Below are 19,607 nucleotides of genomic sequence, written 5' to 3' on the forward strand. Positions count from 1 at the left end.
GGTAGTAATCAGGAAGAAGGGCGGGAGACATCTGAGGTGGAGGCTCCTGTACTAAAGGGAAAAAAGAAACTGGTTTACCACTTAGAAAACGTACCCAGAGGTTTTCCAGTTCAGAGACTAACTGTAGGATATTGAAAGTTTACAAGAAAGGAAGTGTATAAGTCAGATGTGAGAGATTGACATAGATATCGTTAATTATACTTAAATAAAAAATATATAACAATACAGATAGAGTAAGAAAGTATAGTGAAAGAGAGGTGAATCTTTATTTTGTAACCAAAACCCAATAGATAATGTCTAAAGACTGAAAACCAACCCAAGAAGCAGTGTTATAAATAGTACTGGCAGCCAGACCTGGTGGCTCAGAACTGTGACCCCAGCACATGGGAGGCAGGACAGGAGAATTGCTGCAAGTTTAAGGCCAACCAGGGCTTTGTGAGTTCTGTTTAAAAAATACATATATATGGAGTAGGAGAAGAATTTTTTTCCGTTGTAAACTCTATATAATTCTGCTTTTGTTGTAACTTATTTTCGTGTATTAACTTTTTTTGTGTTATTTTGTTGTTGTTGTTGTTTTGAGACAGTGTTTCACTATATAAGTCTGGCTGGCCTGGAACTTGCTATGTAGACCATGCTGGCCTCAAACTCAAAGAGATCCATCTGCCTCTACCTTTTGAGTGTTGGGATTAAAGGCGTGCTCAGTCAGACCTGGTCTCATACATTAATTTTGATATAATTTTAAAAGATAATTTGTCTATGTCGAGAAATAGTAATCTAATAATTTGCAGGAAATACCTTTTTATTTCAGATGGGCTTAATTCTGAATCTGAGAGTAAGCACTGAACTTTTTTTTTCTTCCATAGGTTGATGAAAAGACTGTAGGAGAGCCTGGTTGGCTTTATGGCAGCTTTCAGGGAAAGTTTGGCTGGTTTCCATGCAACTATGTAGAAAAAATGCCGTCCAATGAAAAAGCTCCATCTCCTAAGAAGGCCTTACTTCCTCCTACAGTATCTCTCTCTGCTACCTCAACTTCCTCCCAGTGAGTTGTGAGCTAACCGTGGAATTCCTCCTATAGCTCTGCCAGTGTGGACTACTAATGCATAGCTGTGTCAGCCTGATTCTTGGTCACAGTTTTCATCGGGGCTGGCTCTTCCAACATTGCCTTTTGTTCCCATTTTAACACTGAAATTTAGTAAATGACCTCCTAGTGCCCAAGTTCATTTTATCGACAAGACCTGTTTAAAGCCTGTGTATACTAGACATGTGGGTAGGCTGGCAGTACTCCATTAGGTTCTAAACAACTATGTATACTTATTTAAAGTTTTACATTTGCAGACCACTTTGTTCAAATCAACCAGCATCAGTGACTGATTATCAAAATGTATCTTTCTCAAACCTTACTGTTAACACGTCATGGCAACAGAAGTCAGCTTTTACTCGCACTGTGTCCCCTGGATCCGTGTCCCCCATTCATGGACAGGTAAGTTACCTGTAGTTCTGGGTGCTGTCTTCTTGACTTGGCTTTGGATTCCCTACATAGGCACCCATCTTTCCCTCGTGTAAGCAGAGCCTGTAGCGTTCAGTTACATTTTAAGGATTTGCTCAACAGTTCAGTCCCATAAGGATTGTGCTAGGGAGGGGCATTGTTTTCTCTTGTCTGGGAACCTTGAGACTTTGGTATATGTACTTGGATACTACATTAATATTACTAAAAAGAGATGGCAGACTTCATTACAGTAAAGCCTGAAATGCAGTCTTCACTTAGACATCCTTAGCACATGGTTATACTTGCCAGCATTTTATTATGTGCTAAAAATTCAAGAAAAACATATGTTAACAAAAACTCTGCCATTAAATAGTTTGTAACCTAATAAAGAAAGCATGCATACATGTAACTGTGAAGTGTGAGAAAAATGTTGTAATAAATACATCTGCAAAGTTCTGAGGGCTTAGAGAAGAGAGAACATCTCAGCCAATCTGGGAGAATTAGAGCATGCTTCCTGAAGGGAAAATATTTGAGTTGGACCCTCAAACAGAAGCAAGCCTTCACCAGACCTAGAAGTTTCTCTAGTGAAAGAGCAATGTGAGGAAGGTCACTGAGGCCCATCAGTTAGAGGTGTTGGAAGAAATGGCTTGTTTATAGTGTGGCGAGATTACACAACTCTTGGGAAAAGGGTAAAGAAGTCTGGTTGATCCAGGCATGGTGCTGGTGTATGCCACCAGCACTTAGGAGGCTGAGCTAGAAGGACTGGGATTGTCAAGCCATCCTTGGCTACATAAAGCATTTAAGGCTAGCCTGAGCTGCATAAGCAAGACTCTGTCTCAGTCATTAAAATATCAACCTCAAATACGTTTTAAGATAAGCAGTTAGAGAGGTCAGGGTTTTTCAGTAAAGTAGTTATTTAGTACTAGACGGTTCGGCAGTGAAAACCGCAGGAAGACTTTGAGAGAAGCTCACACTTACTCCACTGTGGCCTGGTTGATAGCTCAGTGAATAAAGCACCTGGTGCATGAGCTCCATGGCCTGGCATTCGTGTCTCTGGAACCCAGGGGAAAGCTGGACGCAGTCAGGTGCACTTACTGCTGTGGCAAGGTGGGAAGAAGAAACAGGAGAGCCAGCCAGCCGAGAGGGACTCGGTGTCCCTGCTGGTGTGAAGTGAGAAGGCAGAGTACAGAGTGAGGGAAGAGCTTGCTTACCTGTGAAGGGAGGAGGGGGCGAAGTTGTTAAGAGGGAACAGCAAGGGAGATGCTGAGTGTGACCAGGTCTCTAGTCCTCGGGAAGGGGGCGTTACCAACAGCAGCTAGAAGCCTTTGGAAGCTGAAGGAGAGAGAAAAATTGCAGTAACTCCTTTTTAAATATCATTTGATGGATTTAAAATACTTCCTTGAGTATGCACTTCATCAGTATCCGTGATGACATGTCCTTGAATGGTGGGATGCTCAAGAATGCTCCTCCCAGGGCTGTGTATCGGATGCCATTTTAAGTTCATGCATTGACATGCTCTCTCTATACGCTAGGAATTAGAAATCATGATTACCATGATCTGTTTTTAAGTTTTGGTGGCTTTGTATCCTAGGGGCAGGCTGTAGAAAACCTGAAAGCTCAGGCCCTTTGTTCTTGGACGGCCAAGAAGGAGAACCACTTGAACTTCTCAAAGCACGACGTGATTACTGTCCTGGAGCAGCAGGAAAATTGGTGGTTTGGGGAGGTGCACGGAGGAAGAGGATGGTTCCCCAAGTCCTATGTCAAGATCCTTCCGGGGAGTGAAGTCAAGCGAGAAGAGTATGCACCCCTGTGTATTTATGTGGGGTGTGGGGGTGGGGGTTTGAGTGCCAGAGGCCTGTTCCTAACACCGAAAACATTACTTCACGAGTTTGTATCTGTTGTAGAGTCTTTCTTTCTAGCCATTTCAAATTTGGGATGTTTTTTCAAAATACTCCATTTCTTGATTTTTTTTTCTTTTTACCATAAAACCAGTTAGAAAAAATTACTTTTAATTTTATTTGAAGCATTGTTTACTGAAATTTTTCAATATTTAAAGGATTCTTTACTGAGGTCTTAGCCTTTCAAGCTGGAGCATTGCCATGCCTGGACCTCCAGGGCTCTTTAAACATAACCTCTCTGTTGTTCATAGCATATGTCTTCATAGTTATTGGCCCTTTTTTTTTTTAACCTATATTCCTAATGAAGTCATAAACTCATGAAGCTATTCTGTCTCCTTTGGTCCGTTGTTTCATACCTACTATGAAACTGATACATAGTAGCTGCTGAATCATTGTAACTTAATGAATGAGGACAGGAGAGAGTGAGTGAACAAACGAATGAAATTGCAGATACACAAAACCAAAACCAGCTTGACTGAGCTCTTCAGTCTGTGAGGCTGTCAGGCTGCCAGCTGGCTCTGACATGGGAGTGAGCACCACTGTTATCTGTGGTAACTGTCCCTGGCCATCCACGTGGAAGGGCCTGAACAGGAGCAGTCGAATAGGTGAGGATCCAGGTCTTGGAATCCAGCTTATGTCCTAATTCCACTACTTCACCAGCCTATTTTATCGTCAGATTTCTGATTAGATGAAGGAATTAAACTAGACAAACGTAAGACTCTTGAGTGCTGCATGTGCACTTACTAGTGTTTAGTTCAGATGTAGAAATTAGCTTCTCAGGTTGACCTGGAATTTTGGAAAGATGAAGTAGTAAAAGTCACAGCACATGCCTAGCATCTTCATGCTAGACCCTTTATAGCAATTATTGTATTATTTCTATGACATACTACAGAGAAGAAAGCTTAAGTAACAAGTAGGTTAAGTTTAAATGTTTTAGAGGCTGTTTCCCCCCAAATTTCTGTTCAATTACTGATCCTTTCTAAGAGATAAGTCATGTTACTTAAAAGCCTGCAGTAGAGCTGGGTGTGGGTAAACATGCCTATAGGTTCAGCAACTTTGAAGTTGAGGCAGGAAGATTGCCTTGATTGAACTTGATCTTTCAAGTTCAAAAACCAGCATGGGCAACATAGAAGACCTTGTCTCAAAACAAACAAAACACAAGCCACAGAAAAAGAACCAGCAAAGCCTGCATTAATGGAGACATTAGCATTAAGCAAGACAGTCCTATTTTAAGGTTGAGTAACGTTCCCTCTGTTCCACTTCATAATTCAGTGCAGGTCCTGGGTGTCCTCTGCATCCCCTAGGTATCTAGATCTTAAACATGATAGTTCTTCCAAAACTTTGAAACCAGCATCCTGGATTAACATGAAAATTACTATTTACCTATCACAAGATTTTTTTAAAAAGATTATATTTTAAGATGTAATAAACTCTAATCAAATAATAACATTAATATATTTACTTTGTTTATCTGTAAGTCAAGCCAGTTTCTGTATGTGCTTTTTCAAAACACTGTCCACTTACTAGTGTGCAGATGTCTGTTAAAATTCCATATACAGGCAAAGCCAGGCGGTGGTGGTGCACGCCTTTAATCCCAGCACTTGAGAGGCAGAGGCAGGCAGATCTCTGTGAGTTTTAGGCCAGCCTGGTCTACAGAGCGAGTTCCAGGACAGGCTCCAAAGCTACACAGAGAACCCCTGTCTCGAAAAACAAAACAACAAAACAACAAAGAAAAAAGTTCCATATAAAGGTGAAAGCTATGTTCTATTGAAGTTATTTTTAAATGTAGTGGTTTATAATTAGACAGTTGCTAGTCTAGGAGGATTCTGTATATAAGACTCTTCCTAGTGTGTGCACAGAGATGGTAGTTTAGTTGAGGGAGCACCAGATGCTGCTAACCCTGTTGCAGTCTTCAGCTCACCTTTCGTGAGCATCTGTCCTCCGTGTGTGTGCATGTGTCTTATTTCTCCATTTAATTTGCTAGGCCAGAAGCTTTGTATGCGGCTGTAAATAAGAAACCTACCTCCACAGCCTATCCAGCTGGAGAAGGTAAGCTTTGGGCAAGTTGCTTTAAACGGGAATTAGCTTAGTTAGGAATTGAACACGTTCTTTTCTCTATTTCTAGTTCTTTGGTGTTTTTGAAATTAAGAAAACCTGCTTTTCTTTACTTCATATGAATATTGAAGATACAGAAAATACATGGCTGAAAATCCTTAGCATATTTAGAGTCGGTGCTGCGGAAAATCAGCACAGGGGCTGGGATGATGATCTGAGTTCTGTTCTCAGCACCCATATCAGACTACACACAACTGCCTGTAACTACAGCTCGGGTGCCCTTTCTGGCCTCTGCGGATACCCCACACACACACACATACACACATACACACACACACACACACACACACACACACACACAAATAAATAAAAGTAATCAGGTGTGACAGTGCATGCCTTGGACTTCTCACAGAAAGAAGAGAATGAATGAGTCAGACATGACCCGGTAAATGAGGAGCGTGGCCCCGAGAGGCTGGCGCCCTAGCTGCACTGTGGTGGCACCGTGTAGGAGAGCAGTATGGGGACCTGGGTGCTCTTACCTCCTGCGATCTTCTCAGACCTTGTAACCACTTGTAGTAAATCAGCCAGGCAGGCCAGGCAGAGTGGCTCTGGGAGTGAGAATAGGTAGGTTTCAGAGTGTGTTTCTGATAAAAGATCAGACTCTGTGTTGACAAATGTACATAGAAATAGAAAAATGAAAAGATTTCTTCTTTGAAGTAGTAGTAACCATAGGAAAAAGACTCAAAGACAGTCTAAAACTGCAAACCTGTCTCCTGAGGTCATTCAGTAACAGAGACTGACTTGGCGTGTGCTTGGAGCCAAGCACTATCCTAGGAGCTGGAGCCTTGTGGCAGGCAGTATTTGATGTTTCCGTAACTGTGTACAGAACATTCAAGAACAGATTAGCACGGTAGGGTGTGTTTTACATAAAAGGTTTAAAAGATTGTTTGGACTTCATTAGCACCGAGTAGCACTCCCATTAAGCCTGGGTTCCATTTTTTGTAGAGATACTATTTGTTTGTAGTTTAGGATAATTCTTTGTTGCCAAACAGATAATTGACAAAGTGTGCACGCCTTTAATCTCAGTCCTGGGGAAGCAGGGTCAGGTGATCTCTGTGAGTTCCAAGCCAGCCAAGGCTGGCTACATAGTGAGGCTCTCAAACCCAACAAAACAAACAAAAGTGAAAGCCCCAGCGCCACTGTCCCTGCAGCTGAGCAGTGACCTTTCTTTTCTTTAACAAAGTAACAGCAACTGAAAAAATGTGAGGTCCTTGGTAAAGTCTGTTAGCCTTCACCTGGACAGTTATTAAGTGATTGCTTTGGCTCTGTTTTCTACCTGAAGACCTTGTTAGAAGTTTGAAAGACTAGAGGTCTTTTACCATAAACCTCGATGTCTTAGAGACTGGCCCATTTTCTTTTTTACTTCTGTAGTCTTAAAATCCAGACCATCTGCCTTTCCTTGTTCCCTACAGAATATATTGCACTTTATCCATACTCAAGTGTAGAGCCTGGAGATTTGACCTTCAATGAAGGTGAAGAAATATTGGTGACCCAGAAAGATGGAGAGTGGTGGACAGGAAGTATTGGAGAGAGAACTGGAATCTTCCCATCCAACTACGTTAAACCAAAAGATCAAGAGGTAGGCTCTTTGCATTGAAATAGAAGCATTCCGTTGCTACCAGTCAGGATTCAGGCCAATACAGAGAGCTGTGGTTTGGGTCCGGCTGCTTTCCTCACAAGGAAACTACTCAGAGTAACTCTGACCACATAGGACTTACCTTGGAGCCCCAGGTAGACGACAAGGGGCCCAGGATGCATGGACTGGAGCACAAGCCATCAAAAGGACTTATAGCCTCGTGTCACTGACACTAAGGGCTGGCTCTGGAGTCCGCAGAGCTCACGAAGAGCTGCTGACAGCAGTCCACACAGCACTACCTCTCCACAGTCTGAATCCCCGCTGCCTTTCCACACCACCATTCTGCTGTACTGTGGAAACCCTCAGGCTTAGAAATGAAAGCGGAAATCAGTTTAAAGAATTAAATTCGCTCTATGAAAACATAAGAAGCTTTTGTGAAAAATAACTCAGTTTTTTAAAAAAAACTATTCAGGAAGAAGAGGGGTATAATTTTTATTTCTGCAAACCTTTTATGGTTGTTGGCATAAATGAAGACAGACTGTGTCTGTCTCCATATTCAGTCTGGTTTTACATTTTGGTGTTTTATCATTGGGGTAGACACGGGGTCTAACATAGCTCAGGCTGTCTTTATGTTTGCTCCAAATCTGATGATCTTCCTGTATGTAAGACCTCCCAAGTGAAGATATTACAGGTGTCCATCACCAAGCTCAGCTTCAGTGGAACGTACAACCTCATACTGATAGGAGGGTAAAAAAGTACTTTAATATTTGCAGATGTCTCTTGGTAGTCTGATCCTACTACATCAAAATTTGATGCAGAGGAAATTGTTATAGATTAGTTGTAGCTCTAGCAAGGTAAAGTCATATCAGTGAATGCTTTCATATTAAAATACTTTCATATTTAAATTTCTTTTCATTTTTATTAATATTTAAGATTAATAAATAAACCAATAATAAAATTTACTTTTTATTTAAATACATATATTTATTAATCTAATAATTAACAATGTATTATAAGTTTGTTAAATATTTTTATTATTTATTTGAATAAAATAATAGTTTTGAAATAAAATTAATATTTAATTTATATTAAAATTCTTTTAATTTTCATATAAAATGTTTTGCACTAGTCTGTTCTGCATAGTTAATAGATCCTTTACTTACATCAGTCACTGGTATTTAGAAACTAGTGGCTCACTGCGGTATGTAGATATTCCCTGTATTGACACATTTTATTATGTCACATCAAGACAGTACCATCTGTAAATGTCACCACTTGTCACCTGTGGCCTGGAGCACACGTGGCATAGTCTAGCTCTGAATAAGGCCCAGCGCGTTAGTGGATGACAGCGTCATGTCATGTTATTGCAAGGGTGGATTTTTAGAACCATATTCTCTCTGACATGACTGCATCTGATTTAAGAATATAAGTTCTGTGACTTCAGTTTGGCTTTAAGCGGTAAATTGGGGATGGGATCTGTCTCGGTGGTTAAGTCCTTGCCTCTCGGTGTGAAATCCAGGTTCAATCCCCAATCCCAAGAATTATGTGGGGGAGGGGAGCTTGAGTTCCAACATGGCGACAAACCCTGTCGGCTGTTCTCCTTGGCAGGCTTACTTAATTTATCTTTGAGAAGATGCTTACTAAACCCTAAGTCTGAGTGTTTATTTGTCCTTTGAAGTAAAAATATTCTATACAGGCATCTAATCGCAGAAATGCTTTTCCTTGAGACAGCCATCTCTGGCACATAGTAGAAACGTTACAGGTGCACTTCTGTTTCGTCACACTCATGAAAAAGAAGTAGACTCGGTAGGTGTAGTGGTACAAGCCTGTAGTCCTAGCATTAGGAGACAGCAGCAGGAAGACTAGGAGTCCAAGGCCTTCCTTGGCTACATAGTTCAAGGCTAGCCTGGGCTATGTGAGACCCTGTCTCAACTGAAAAAAGGTGTATAATCAAGATTAAGAGTTGGGGTTGGAAAGATGGCTCAATGGGTAAGAGAGAGGACCCAGGTTCGGTTCCCAGCACCCACATAGTGATTCACAGTCATCTGTGACTCCAGTTCCAGGTCTGACACCCTCTTCTACTTCCCTTGACATCCTTCCTGTACTTAATGTACACACACACACACACACACACACACACACACACACACACACACACATTAAAACGGTCATCCACAGCTGGGCAGTGGTGGCACACACCTTTAATCACAGAACTCTGGAGGCAGAGCCAGGTGGATCTCTGAGTTCGAGGCCAGCCTGGTCTAGCGAGATCCAGGACAGGCACCCAAACTACACAGAGAAACCCTGTCTCAAAAAACAAAAAAAAAGGGTCATCCCCATAAAATAAACCTTTTTTTAAAAGATTAAGAAGCCAGGCAGTGGTGGTGCACGCCTTTAATCCCAGCACTCTGGAGGCAGAGGCAGGTGGATCTCTGTGAGTTCAAGGCCAGCCTGGACTACAGAGTGAGTTCCAGGACAGCCAGGACTAACTGTTACACAGAGAACCCCTGTCTCAAAGAATCAAAACAACAGCAAAAAGATTAAAAGTTAATAAGATTTCTGTCTAAGGACATTTTTAAGTGAAACTGGCTTTGTTTACTGTGAGTGCCAGATTATTAATATGGTTTGATGCTGCCGAGTCATTGGCATTCCCTGCCCCCACTGTACTGTCAGCACAGTAAAAGGTGTTTCTAGTGTTACCATGAAGGTGGTTTTCACTCCACAGGCTCCTAAGGGCGGGCACCCGGGACTGCAGGGGTCTGTGACCACACACTGACGACCAGGCTGCTGGGCTGAACCTGCCTCCGCTACTTGAGGCCAGGTGACATGGAACAGTTGCTCCGATTCGTTCTCTGTAAAAATAAGGACAGTCATAATTCCTTAACAGTGTCGTTATAAAACTGAATAGCTGAGTATCTGTAATCGTGTAGAGGTCACCTCTGCGTGCTCACAATTGTTAGCTTTGACTTCGGGCCTTCACTGCAGCTGTGTGTACTAAGAGAAAAGAGAATCACCCTACCTCCCCCTTGTCACTCCAACTCCTAAAAATAATAAATGTGATCAGTTCAGAGGATTCTTCGTTATTCTGCAGTACTGGGGGGTGAGCCCAGGACCTCACAAATAACAGGCGAACACTCAACCATTGAGCTACATTCCACCCCCAGTTTATCCTTTAAAGTCAAACAGAAGTTATAGTTGCTACCCATGATAGGAATTCCCTATTTTTAAATCAAATTCAATCATTTAGGGAGAATATACTAAATAAATAAATAAATAAATAAATAAATACTGCCTCCGATTCAGCAAGAGCTGTGGATGAGCCAGGGTCCCTTATAGAAAATAAGAACAAAACTTATATATGCCTTCATATAACCCCAGTATACATGCTTTATATACTTAACATTAACACTAACCCCATTCATGGATAGGATAGCCCACGAACTGGCTAGTCAGTCATCTGAGAGAGGGAGCCTCAGCTGAGAAAGTACCCCAGTCAGATCAGCCTGTAGGCAAGCTTGTTAGGCATTTTCTTGATTAATGATGGGGGGGGGCACGCCATTATGGGTTGGGCCACCCCTGGACTGCTGTCCTGGTATAGGAGAGCAGGAAGAAGGCTAGAGAAGCAAGCCAGTAAGAAGCACCTTCCATGGCCTCTCCAAGTTACTGCCCTGACTTCCCGTACTGGTGGGCTCTTACCTGGAAGTGTAAGATGAAGTAAACCCTTTCCTCCCCAAGTTGCGTTCGGTCAAGGTGTTCCATTACAGCAATCAAAACCAAACTAATATATTCCAGACAGCCATCTTTAGTGTCAGGAGCATGACGTAAAATGAGCTCTTGCCGTCATGTAAGTGTGTGATGTAAGGTACTGACTTATAAAATATTCCGTTAGCAGACCTTTGTCAGTATTGGAGTCTCAGTTATTTGATTAATACAAAGTTCCCTGTCATTTCGGTCTTCATTAAAAGAAACAAGAGTCCTGAACGTTAGAAATCTTTAATTCTTAGTAAACCTGCATTGTCGTGCCTGGATTGCTGAAAATGATAAAAACAAACAACCATCTTTTTTTCCTTGTAGAATTTTGGGAATGCCGGCAAATCTGGAACATCAAACAAAAAACCTGGTATGTATAACAGTGACCTGGAAAACTGACTAGTGTTTGCTCTGTCACCGTCTGCGATCCACAGTTCTGTTTTCCTCTTTCAGAGATCGCTCAAGTAACTTCAGCGTATGCCGCTTCCGGGGCCGAGCAGCTCAGCCTTGCGCCAGGGCAGTTAATATTAATCCTAAAGAAAAACACAAGTGGGTGGTGGCAAGGAGAGCTACAGGTAATGTTCTTCTCCAGGTAAAAATTCGGGCTCATAAAAAAGACAGTCGGTTAAAAAGGCAACGTCACCCCCAGTTGTAACACAGAGGTCCGCAGCTAGCATTTAAACATATTATATTCCCTCGGGTCTTCTGCTGCTTCCAGCATAGTCTAGCTGACCTGGAAGTAACGGTGTGAAGAATCATGTCCTCTAACAGCGTAATTGTTTTCCAGCTCATCACTCACTAGGCCATAGGTCCTTCTCTTAAAGGAAGAAGCATAGCGTCCTCTCTGCCTGGGACACCCACCTTGCTGTACCCCTCGAAAGAGAAGACCTGTCCGTGTGCTGGGAAAATATCCCCATTGGACTGTCATTGCCCCCACCCCGGGGTCCTAGGCCTCGGAAACAGCAGTGCAAGGAAACAGTCTCAACAGTGTTAACAGTTAGTTGGCACGTGTGTTTTTATAGAGACAGAGCTTTCTTTCATAGCTAATATTTCCTTCCCGACCTAAATGCACTTGAGGGTTATAGCATGTCTTTCTGTAAGTTTCTGTGTGGTGGAAACACACAGGAAGGCTAGACATAACTTAGTTCTGGTGTTGTAGTCTTGGAATTTCTGATGAACAGAGAGGTGCAGACTTGATAGGTTCTTGACTAAGCCCAGCAATTTCCACCTTCTGACTCACTTTGAGCTGCCTAAACGGGAAACATGACCGTCCAGAAGTGCTTTACTGACTTCCTGATTATAGACGACCTCCAGGGTGTACTTTAAGTGAGCTATACCCTTGACAGTTGACTTGAACTTGCAAGGAGCTCTAGAAAGACTTCTTGAAACTGTGTTATTTGGGCAGAATATCCAGAGAACTCTTAGCTTGGACCGTTCTCTAGAGACTGGTGTCTTCAGCAGTACTTTGAGATACATAGTGGAGTGAATTTTCCAGGTGTTTAACGTTGAGCTAAAGGCCAGTGATGAGTTCAGGGGTTCCATGACTAGTCCACAACACTGCTCTCACCTTTCGTAATTCACTAGAAGGACTCTCATTAGAGCTCACTGTTGGTCATTATGAAACAGTACAGATTAGAATCAGCCAGTGGCTTAGAGGCAAGGGCCTCCCAAAGTGGACATGGTGTCTCTTTCCAGCAGAGCAGAGGACAGCTTTGCCTCTTCCTAGAAATAATTTGTGACAACACCACACAGTTATTGCCGGCCAGAGAAGCCTGTGGCAGCCCTGGTGTTGGAGTTTTTAACTGGGGCTTTTCACATGGGCACCATTGACTGTTCATGTGGTAAACATATGTATGACTCCAGCCCTGTCATCAGAGTGGGCTGAATGAGCATGACACAGAGCACCAACCATGACTCACAATGCTAGGTAAAGTAAGACATTTGTCAGGAATGATACACCAAGGATTTAGATCCATCTGAGGAGCCGAGTGCAAAGGTCAGTATATAGGCAAGGTTGACTTGTCATTAGGAAGCCTAGGTTTTTTTTAGTTTTAAGTTGTAGCTCGGGCTGGGCAGTGGTGGCGCACGCCTTTAATCCCAGCACTCGGGAGGCAGAGGCAGGCAGATCTCTGGTCTACAAAGCGAGTTCCAGGAAAGGCGCAAAGCTACACAAAGAAACCTGTCTCGAAAAACACAAAACAAAACAAAAAGTTGTAGCTCGGTGGTTGTTTCTAATTTCCTACTTTAATTGCACATTTCTTTTGCTGGTTTTATAGGCCAGAGGGAAAAAACGACAGAAGGGCTGGTTTCCTGCCAGCCACGTAAAACTACTAGGTCCAAGCAGCGAGAGGACCACACCTGCCTTTCATGCTGGTATGAAAGTGGGTCACCTGGGATTTCGTCTGAAAGACTGGGAAAGCAGGGGAGTGTCTTAGATTAGCTAGCTCTTGGAAAGACATGGAAAACTTGTCTTTCCCGTCCTCTGCTTCAGAGCAGCATGCCACTGGGACCGTCTTCCTGCAGAGCTCCGATACTCCAGAAATGTGAAATTGCTGTTCTGTCATACTAAAGAGAAGTGGTTCCCTTGGATTTCTACCTGCAGTTGCTTAGTTTTTGTTTCTTGAGACAGACCGGGAAAGAAGATTGGGGGAGAGAGCACGTAAAGGAAATTTTTAGCCTAATTTAGAATTTAATCATCACTTAAGTTCTAGGGACAGGGCTGGTGGTCGTAGGAATACACTAACGTGTTCTTTTGCTTTTCCTTTGGTAGTGTGTCAAGTGATCGCTATGTATGACTATGTAGCGAATAATGAAGATGAGCTCAATTTCTCCAAGGGACAGCTGATCAATGTCATGAACAAAGATGATCCTGACTGGTGGCAGGGAGAAATCAACGGGGTGACTGGTCTCTTTCCTTCCAACTATGTTAAGATGACAACAGACTCCGACCCAAGTCAGCAGTGTGAGTAACATCAAATTACTTCTCACTCGATAGGAAATCTTTAGTGTGCTGTATTGCATGCCTTGCTATTCTGGATCAGATCTTAACACTCACGGCAGATGTAATTAATCTTTCAAATAAGACAAACCAAAAGATAACAGTTTACAAGCTTGAAAGTTGTCCTGCTTTATCATAAATGCTTTCTGCTAGCTTCAGACTTTAGTGTTAGTTTTTGTCTTTATGAAACTCTGTAATCCCCCGTGTGGGTTTTTTGCTGTGATAGCATCAACGATGCAGCTTCCTTTCCCACCACCACTGCTTCCAGCATCCAGTGTTCTTTATCAGTCATAAAAAGTAGCTGGTACTGAAATTTCCCTATACTTAATGCATCCTTTTAGTGTAGAGGTGCCATTAATTTTGGAATCCCATCCTTTATTTTCTGTGTGTTTATATACCATGGAGTTTGGAAAAATTAAATAACCAATTTTAAATGCTTGCAAAACTCTCACTAGGTAATTGTTAGAGAGCTATCTCATGCCACAAAATATGTATGAATCAAGATCAGTTTCTCAATTAAACCAGACATATATAAAGGAGGGCGGGGGGAGGGCAAAGGAGGGAGAGAGAAAGAAAGGAAGCCATTCCTCTGGAGCAATCTACCTCAAATATAAAAACCTCCTAGAAAAGTAACCTAGCTTGTGTGACAGCTTTTTTAAAGATATACATACTGGTCTTATGTAGCCGGGGTTGGCTTCACTTGCTCTGTGCCTGAGGATGACCTTGGATTCCTGATTCTCCTGCTTCCAATTTCTAATTCTGTGTACCAAAATTATAGGCCTGCACTGCCATGCTCAAGTAATACGCTTCCTCTCTCCCTCTCCTTCTCCCCCCTCCGGCAGTAGTAGCAGCATTGGGGTGGTACTGGGGGTCGATTGAACCTAGAACCTCATGAACTGTAGGCAGGTGCTCTACCACTGAGCCACGCCCCCAGTTTCTAATTCAGGATTTGAAATTTGTTTGGTACACAAATTATACAGAAAGCATGAATTAGTTATCCAGGGACACATGGCAAATTGCACATGGAACTTTTGGCAAGCCAGGCATGGTACACTCCTAGAATTCCAGCATTCAAGAGGACCATAAGCTGGAACCCAGTTTAAAACCAGCCATTGTAGCTGTTGGCTGCATGTTAGCCCAGCTCTACGAGACAGCTGGTGTCATGCCCTCCCTGAAATAATAGAAGGAAATTAGAGTATTCGAACAAGTAAGAGGAGAGAAGTCTTTCATTTATTATTGTTCTATACAATTTTAAAGAAATGGAGTTCTCATTTGCTTCAGTCAAGAAATTTATTCATTTCATAAGTACTCTTTAAGTGTCCACCACATACTTACAGGCATTAGAATTCAAATTTTCAGTGACAACACTTGCTCTAAAACAGCTTTGGACTTCAGTTGGGAGCAGTCAGATAAATGCAACCGTTGCCATAGTGAATATTGTACAGATACATGCCTGGGAAAGATCCCTAAGTCTGCGTGGGGAAGAAGGCATGCCTTTGCAGAAGGCTTCTCAGAGTGCATTTGCCTGGGACCAAGAGGAGAGGAGTTACAGTTTACTAGAGAGGCAGCAGGTGGGCACAGGAGGAGGTACCAGTTACTTTCCTGATTCCCTTACCTGTTTAGAGATGAGGAGATAGAGCAGTCAAGGGACTGGGTCAGAAAGAATAGTTTCAAAGTGCTCTTTGTTAGGAAGTTATTCTCTATAGCTTATCTACTACACTGGGTTGGGCTAAGGTATCTGGGGTTTTGTAGTTTGAATACATCTGAAAATAATGCTTCTTTCCTAAATGGATGGCAAAGGTCCATCACCCTTGGAATAAAAGAGCTCTCAGTAGACAGTTTCCACATAGATCCTCTGAAAAGTTTGTTTTACATAAAACAACTTTTTAAACCACAGAGTGTCTCTTAGGTTTGCTCAAAGTACTGTTTATTACCAACTGGAGAGTCGTAATTGCTTTTCAGCAGTGACCAGAATTCACTGTATCAGTGGCTATGAAGGTTCACTGAACGTAAGTTGACATAGGCCTACAGTTTGCCGAGGCTGTGCTCTATGAAATGCTTCATGCTTATAGCCAGGAATTCATTTGAGAACATTGTTACTTAGATATTGAGAAGTGACTCAGTTACTACTAGTCTTTGAGGCATTAGTGCTGCTGGTTACCCTGTAGGTTACCATTTGTGTTTCTCTCGTCCTTCTAAACACTGTTTTCATTTTATTACACAATTGGGGCTTTTGAAGGTTGAGGATTTCAGTGGTTCGAATGTATTTAGTTGATGTTGCATGTGACTATTAGTCAGATTTTCTCTCACCCACCTAATTTGCATTGTGTTCATTTTATTCCTCATTTTTCTTTTTTTAGGACCCAATGTTGTCTTCCAGTGTGAAAGCACCCCAGAGACCCACTATCCAAGTCTGACTCTAGCCTGGAGGCAGGGCAGGCAGCCCTGATCAAATATCTCCTACACAATTCGTTTACTTCGTTTGAATGTTAGAGCCACTTGTGATTATTTCTTTGTGTTTCTAATTTACAGTTAAAATTCATTGGTAACAATTTCAAGGATAGTGGGTCTTTGTGTGGCTTTCCCTGCTGTTCACTCTGGCATCCTTTAGCATTTTCTTCCTTTTTTAATTTGGCAATTGTAGGTCATTAGCATGCATATCCAGTTTGCCCTTACATGGTGGGAGTACAAACACACAAAGACCCACTATTTGCACAAACTGTTCTGTCTGGTTTGGAATGGGCTGCCGAGCTTTTCCAATGCTGTTGCCAATTGTATATTCATTACAGAATTCAGGTGATGTTTGCTTATGTTCTGCTATTATATTTGATCTAATCCTAATCACAGGAGCCCATAATTGGCTCAATCTGTGATTTACCCTCAAATAAGCACTGTTTATTACTTTCTAATACACCATTATGAGTACCAATGGCTAGGTTTGTCTGAAGGCTGAGAATGGAAATAATCTTTTCTATGTTTCTGTGTAATCTGAATGGGAGCAGTCATATTGGAGGAACTTCCCTTGTCTCACAGAGGATGAAAGTGCTGTGTTCTGGCCAGTGTGTGCAGAGTAGTATATGTCTAGTGTGCCTCGACTGCCCAAGGATGAGCGCAGGACTCGGGCAGTCCTGTCAGGGTCTTAGGTGCTCTAGGTTGCAGATCTGTGTTCCAGCACACAGTTACTGCTTTATTGATGATATAAACATAGATTGCTTTCAAGAATGGGAAGTGTCCGTCATGGACTGTGAGGTGAGAGACCTCCCCTAGCTTAGAACACTTATACCTATAATATATTCTAAAGTAGAATTTATGTTATCTCTTGTAGTCAGGTGACTACTTACTTACCCTAGGATACAAAATGACACTGTTGGCATTCATAATGCATTTAGTACAAACCATAAGGAATCCTTGAAGACTTTGTACCAGACCTGAAGCAGGCATGCAGGTTCTAGCCAAGGACCCAGAATGGTAAGGGGAGAGCACATGAGAGCGGGCATTCCTCTCTGCCCTCGAGGCTTCTTGGAATCTAGACTGTTGATGTTGCCATCTACACTTTCCTGGCTAATGGTCTTCTTCCACATTGGCTACTTTGACATAGAATTTTACCTCTTCCCTTGAATGGAAAGCACTCTAAACATAATAGACATTATTATAAACTAATATGTATGAGAGCACTTAGCTGAAATGAAAAAGAATTTTAACACAGTATTAAACCATATTTGAAAATCAATGAGCAGTTTATGCAGTTTAAAAGTTTACAAATTGCAGTGCAATCTACTGTTTGTGAAATGTCAGATAAGTGTATATACAATCACAGAGTCTTATTCCTCAGAGTTCTTTGAGAAAATGAAACATGCTTTTATACCTCTCACTTTCATTTAAAGGCATATTTTGTGCAATATTTATGTTAATGTGCCTATATATTATGAGTGAATTATACAATTGTACGTTGCCTAAATCATGACTTGAGAAAGAACCAACAGTTTAGTTACAACTTTACAAAGCTCAGATATCTGTATTGGAAAATCTTCCCACTGTTGCAGCGTCGGGAGAGTATGTGTGCTCCCTGGGGTGGGGACTTCCATTAGAGCTCTAGACCACCTCCGTTTTACCATTTGCCATCATGACAGTGTTTTAAGTGGCATTCATGGGAAAGCAATAATATCAGTTTATAGATGGATAAGAGAATTGCCTGCAGTCATTAAGAGACAGTGCAAAGACTGATTCCAAACTGACTTTTCCACAGTGTATAGATTACCTGATCTTGCTTTTTATCTCCTCAACATTCTGTTTTTACATCCTTGAGTTCAGTGTGGACAGCTGCTGTATAAACCAAGGTTAGAAATCCAAGCACTGCTAAATAAGTACAATGTTCTGTAAAGCACTTTTTTCTTTTATAATTTTTATTTTGGGCTTTCTACTATACGGATAAATTATTCTAAAAGTATTTTTATAGGTCAGATCACTTCACTTCTTCATCACTAAAGTAGATTACTAGAAATGGCATTCAGGTTGAGCTCAGCATCTATAACCAATCTGAAAACAATATGTCCATCAGGTACCTGTGGATTAAGTCACACACTGGCATCTATAACCAATCTGAAAACAATATGTCCATCAGGTACCTGTGGATTAAGTCACACACTGGCCCAGCATTCAAAGTAAATGTCAGTCTAGAGGATAAACTTACTGTGTTAACCAGCTACGACTTGGGTAGGTATTTTGTCATGTGTTTAATAGAAAGCTGTAAGGAAGGAAATCGTAATGACATGTAATCATTTAGATTGTTCTTATAAGTGCATGCAATCTGTTGCAATACCTCATCCAGCCATCTATTTGCTCCTTCCTGGTTTAATATAAGGCAGCTTTCTTTTGCTTAGAAGGAAAGAGTTTATTGGAGGCATAATTTAAGAATTGAAATACAATGGAGTCAATTGGAACTTGTAGGAAATGCCTGGTTAAGATCACACTGTGTGCCAGGTGTTTCGAAAACATGTGCTTGAACTTGACAGCAGTGACTGGGGAAAGGCTACAGCCCAAACTGTTATTTCAGAAAATTGAAAACCAAATTCACCCTATCAATTATATAGTTTCTCTGAATCTTTGAGTATTTTGAAATAATGCGACAATTAAAACAGTAACTTTTTAAATACAATATGAAACTGGAGTTTAAAAGAAAGAGACTAGGGGGAGGAAAGACAGAGAAAGAAATGCCAAGTCCAGGCCAAAGCTCTGTTTGCCAAGTTTTCTTAGAATGAATTTTACCAAGTTATGAATTCTTGTAAATAACTAATGGGAATACTGAGAACCCTTTGCCTAGAGTGGCATTATTACATGCTGCTGTGATGCTACTGTAATGTAATAAATTATTAAATTGTTGCAAAGTGATGTATTTGCCTTAAATTTTTATTTTGTGTGTCTTGGAAACCATAGTGTCATAGGTATTGAGATTGTGCAAATGCTGGCACGCTTGGCATGAGATGATCTGTTTTATTTTTACACAATTGTAACATAACTATGCAAGTGTGTTTATTAAAAGAACACAAACTCCATTGCTTGTTTTGTGTATTTCTTTTGAAGTATCCTTTTCAAGCTTATTTTAATGGCTTAGGTATAAGTGATTAAATATCTTTGGGACTTCTCTTTTCTCTTAATGTAGTCTTGGGGTATAGACCAGTGGTCAAGATTTATATAATTTGAGATAATCATGCATATCTCAAAAGCAAAAGATACTTTTATTTTGTTATGCTATTACATAGAGAAGTAAGATACTATAATCAGGAA

The 19,607-nt window shown here is 41.4% G+C and overlaps 1 protein-coding gene across 9 annotated transcripts in view; it reads left to right on the forward strand.

The window, feature by feature from the left end:
• The window catches only part of Itsn2 (intersectin 2), a 137,259-nt gene that overhangs the window by 84,201 nt on the left and 33,451 nt on the right, over positions 1 to 19,607 (forward strand). For 7 of the 9 annotated variants that reach the window (XM_076559359.1, XM_076559360.1, XM_076559363.1 and 4 more), the window contains 9 exons: positions 864 to 1,039; positions 1,336 to 1,480; positions 3,078 to 3,283; positions 5,369 to 5,433; positions 6,912 to 7,078; positions 11,150 to 11,195; positions 11,279 to 11,400; positions 13,102 to 13,198; positions 13,596 to 13,787. In XM_076559359.1, coding sequence (XP_076415474.1) covers positions 864 to 1,039; positions 1,336 to 1,480; positions 3,078 to 3,283; positions 5,369 to 5,433; positions 6,912 to 7,078; positions 11,150 to 11,195; positions 11,279 to 11,400; positions 13,102 to 13,198; positions 13,596 to 13,787 — 1,216 coding nt within the window. Of the gene's footprint in view, positions 1 to 863; positions 1,040 to 1,335; positions 1,481 to 3,077; positions 3,284 to 5,368; positions 5,434 to 6,911; positions 7,079 to 11,149; positions 11,196 to 11,278; positions 11,401 to 13,101; positions 13,199 to 13,595; positions 13,788 to 16,183; positions 19,376 to 19,607 lie in introns of those variants that run through there. The other 2 variants (XM_076559364.1, XM_076559365.1) reach the window with 1 other exon arrangement.

Source organism: Peromyscus maniculatus, chromosome 22, assembly GCF_049852395.1.
Source record: "Peromyscus maniculatus bairdii isolate BWxNUB_F1_BW_parent chromosome 22, HU_Pman_BW_mat_3.1, whole genome shotgun sequence".
Lineage (NCBI taxonomy): Eukaryota > Metazoa > Chordata > Mammalia > Rodentia > Cricetidae > Peromyscus > Peromyscus maniculatus.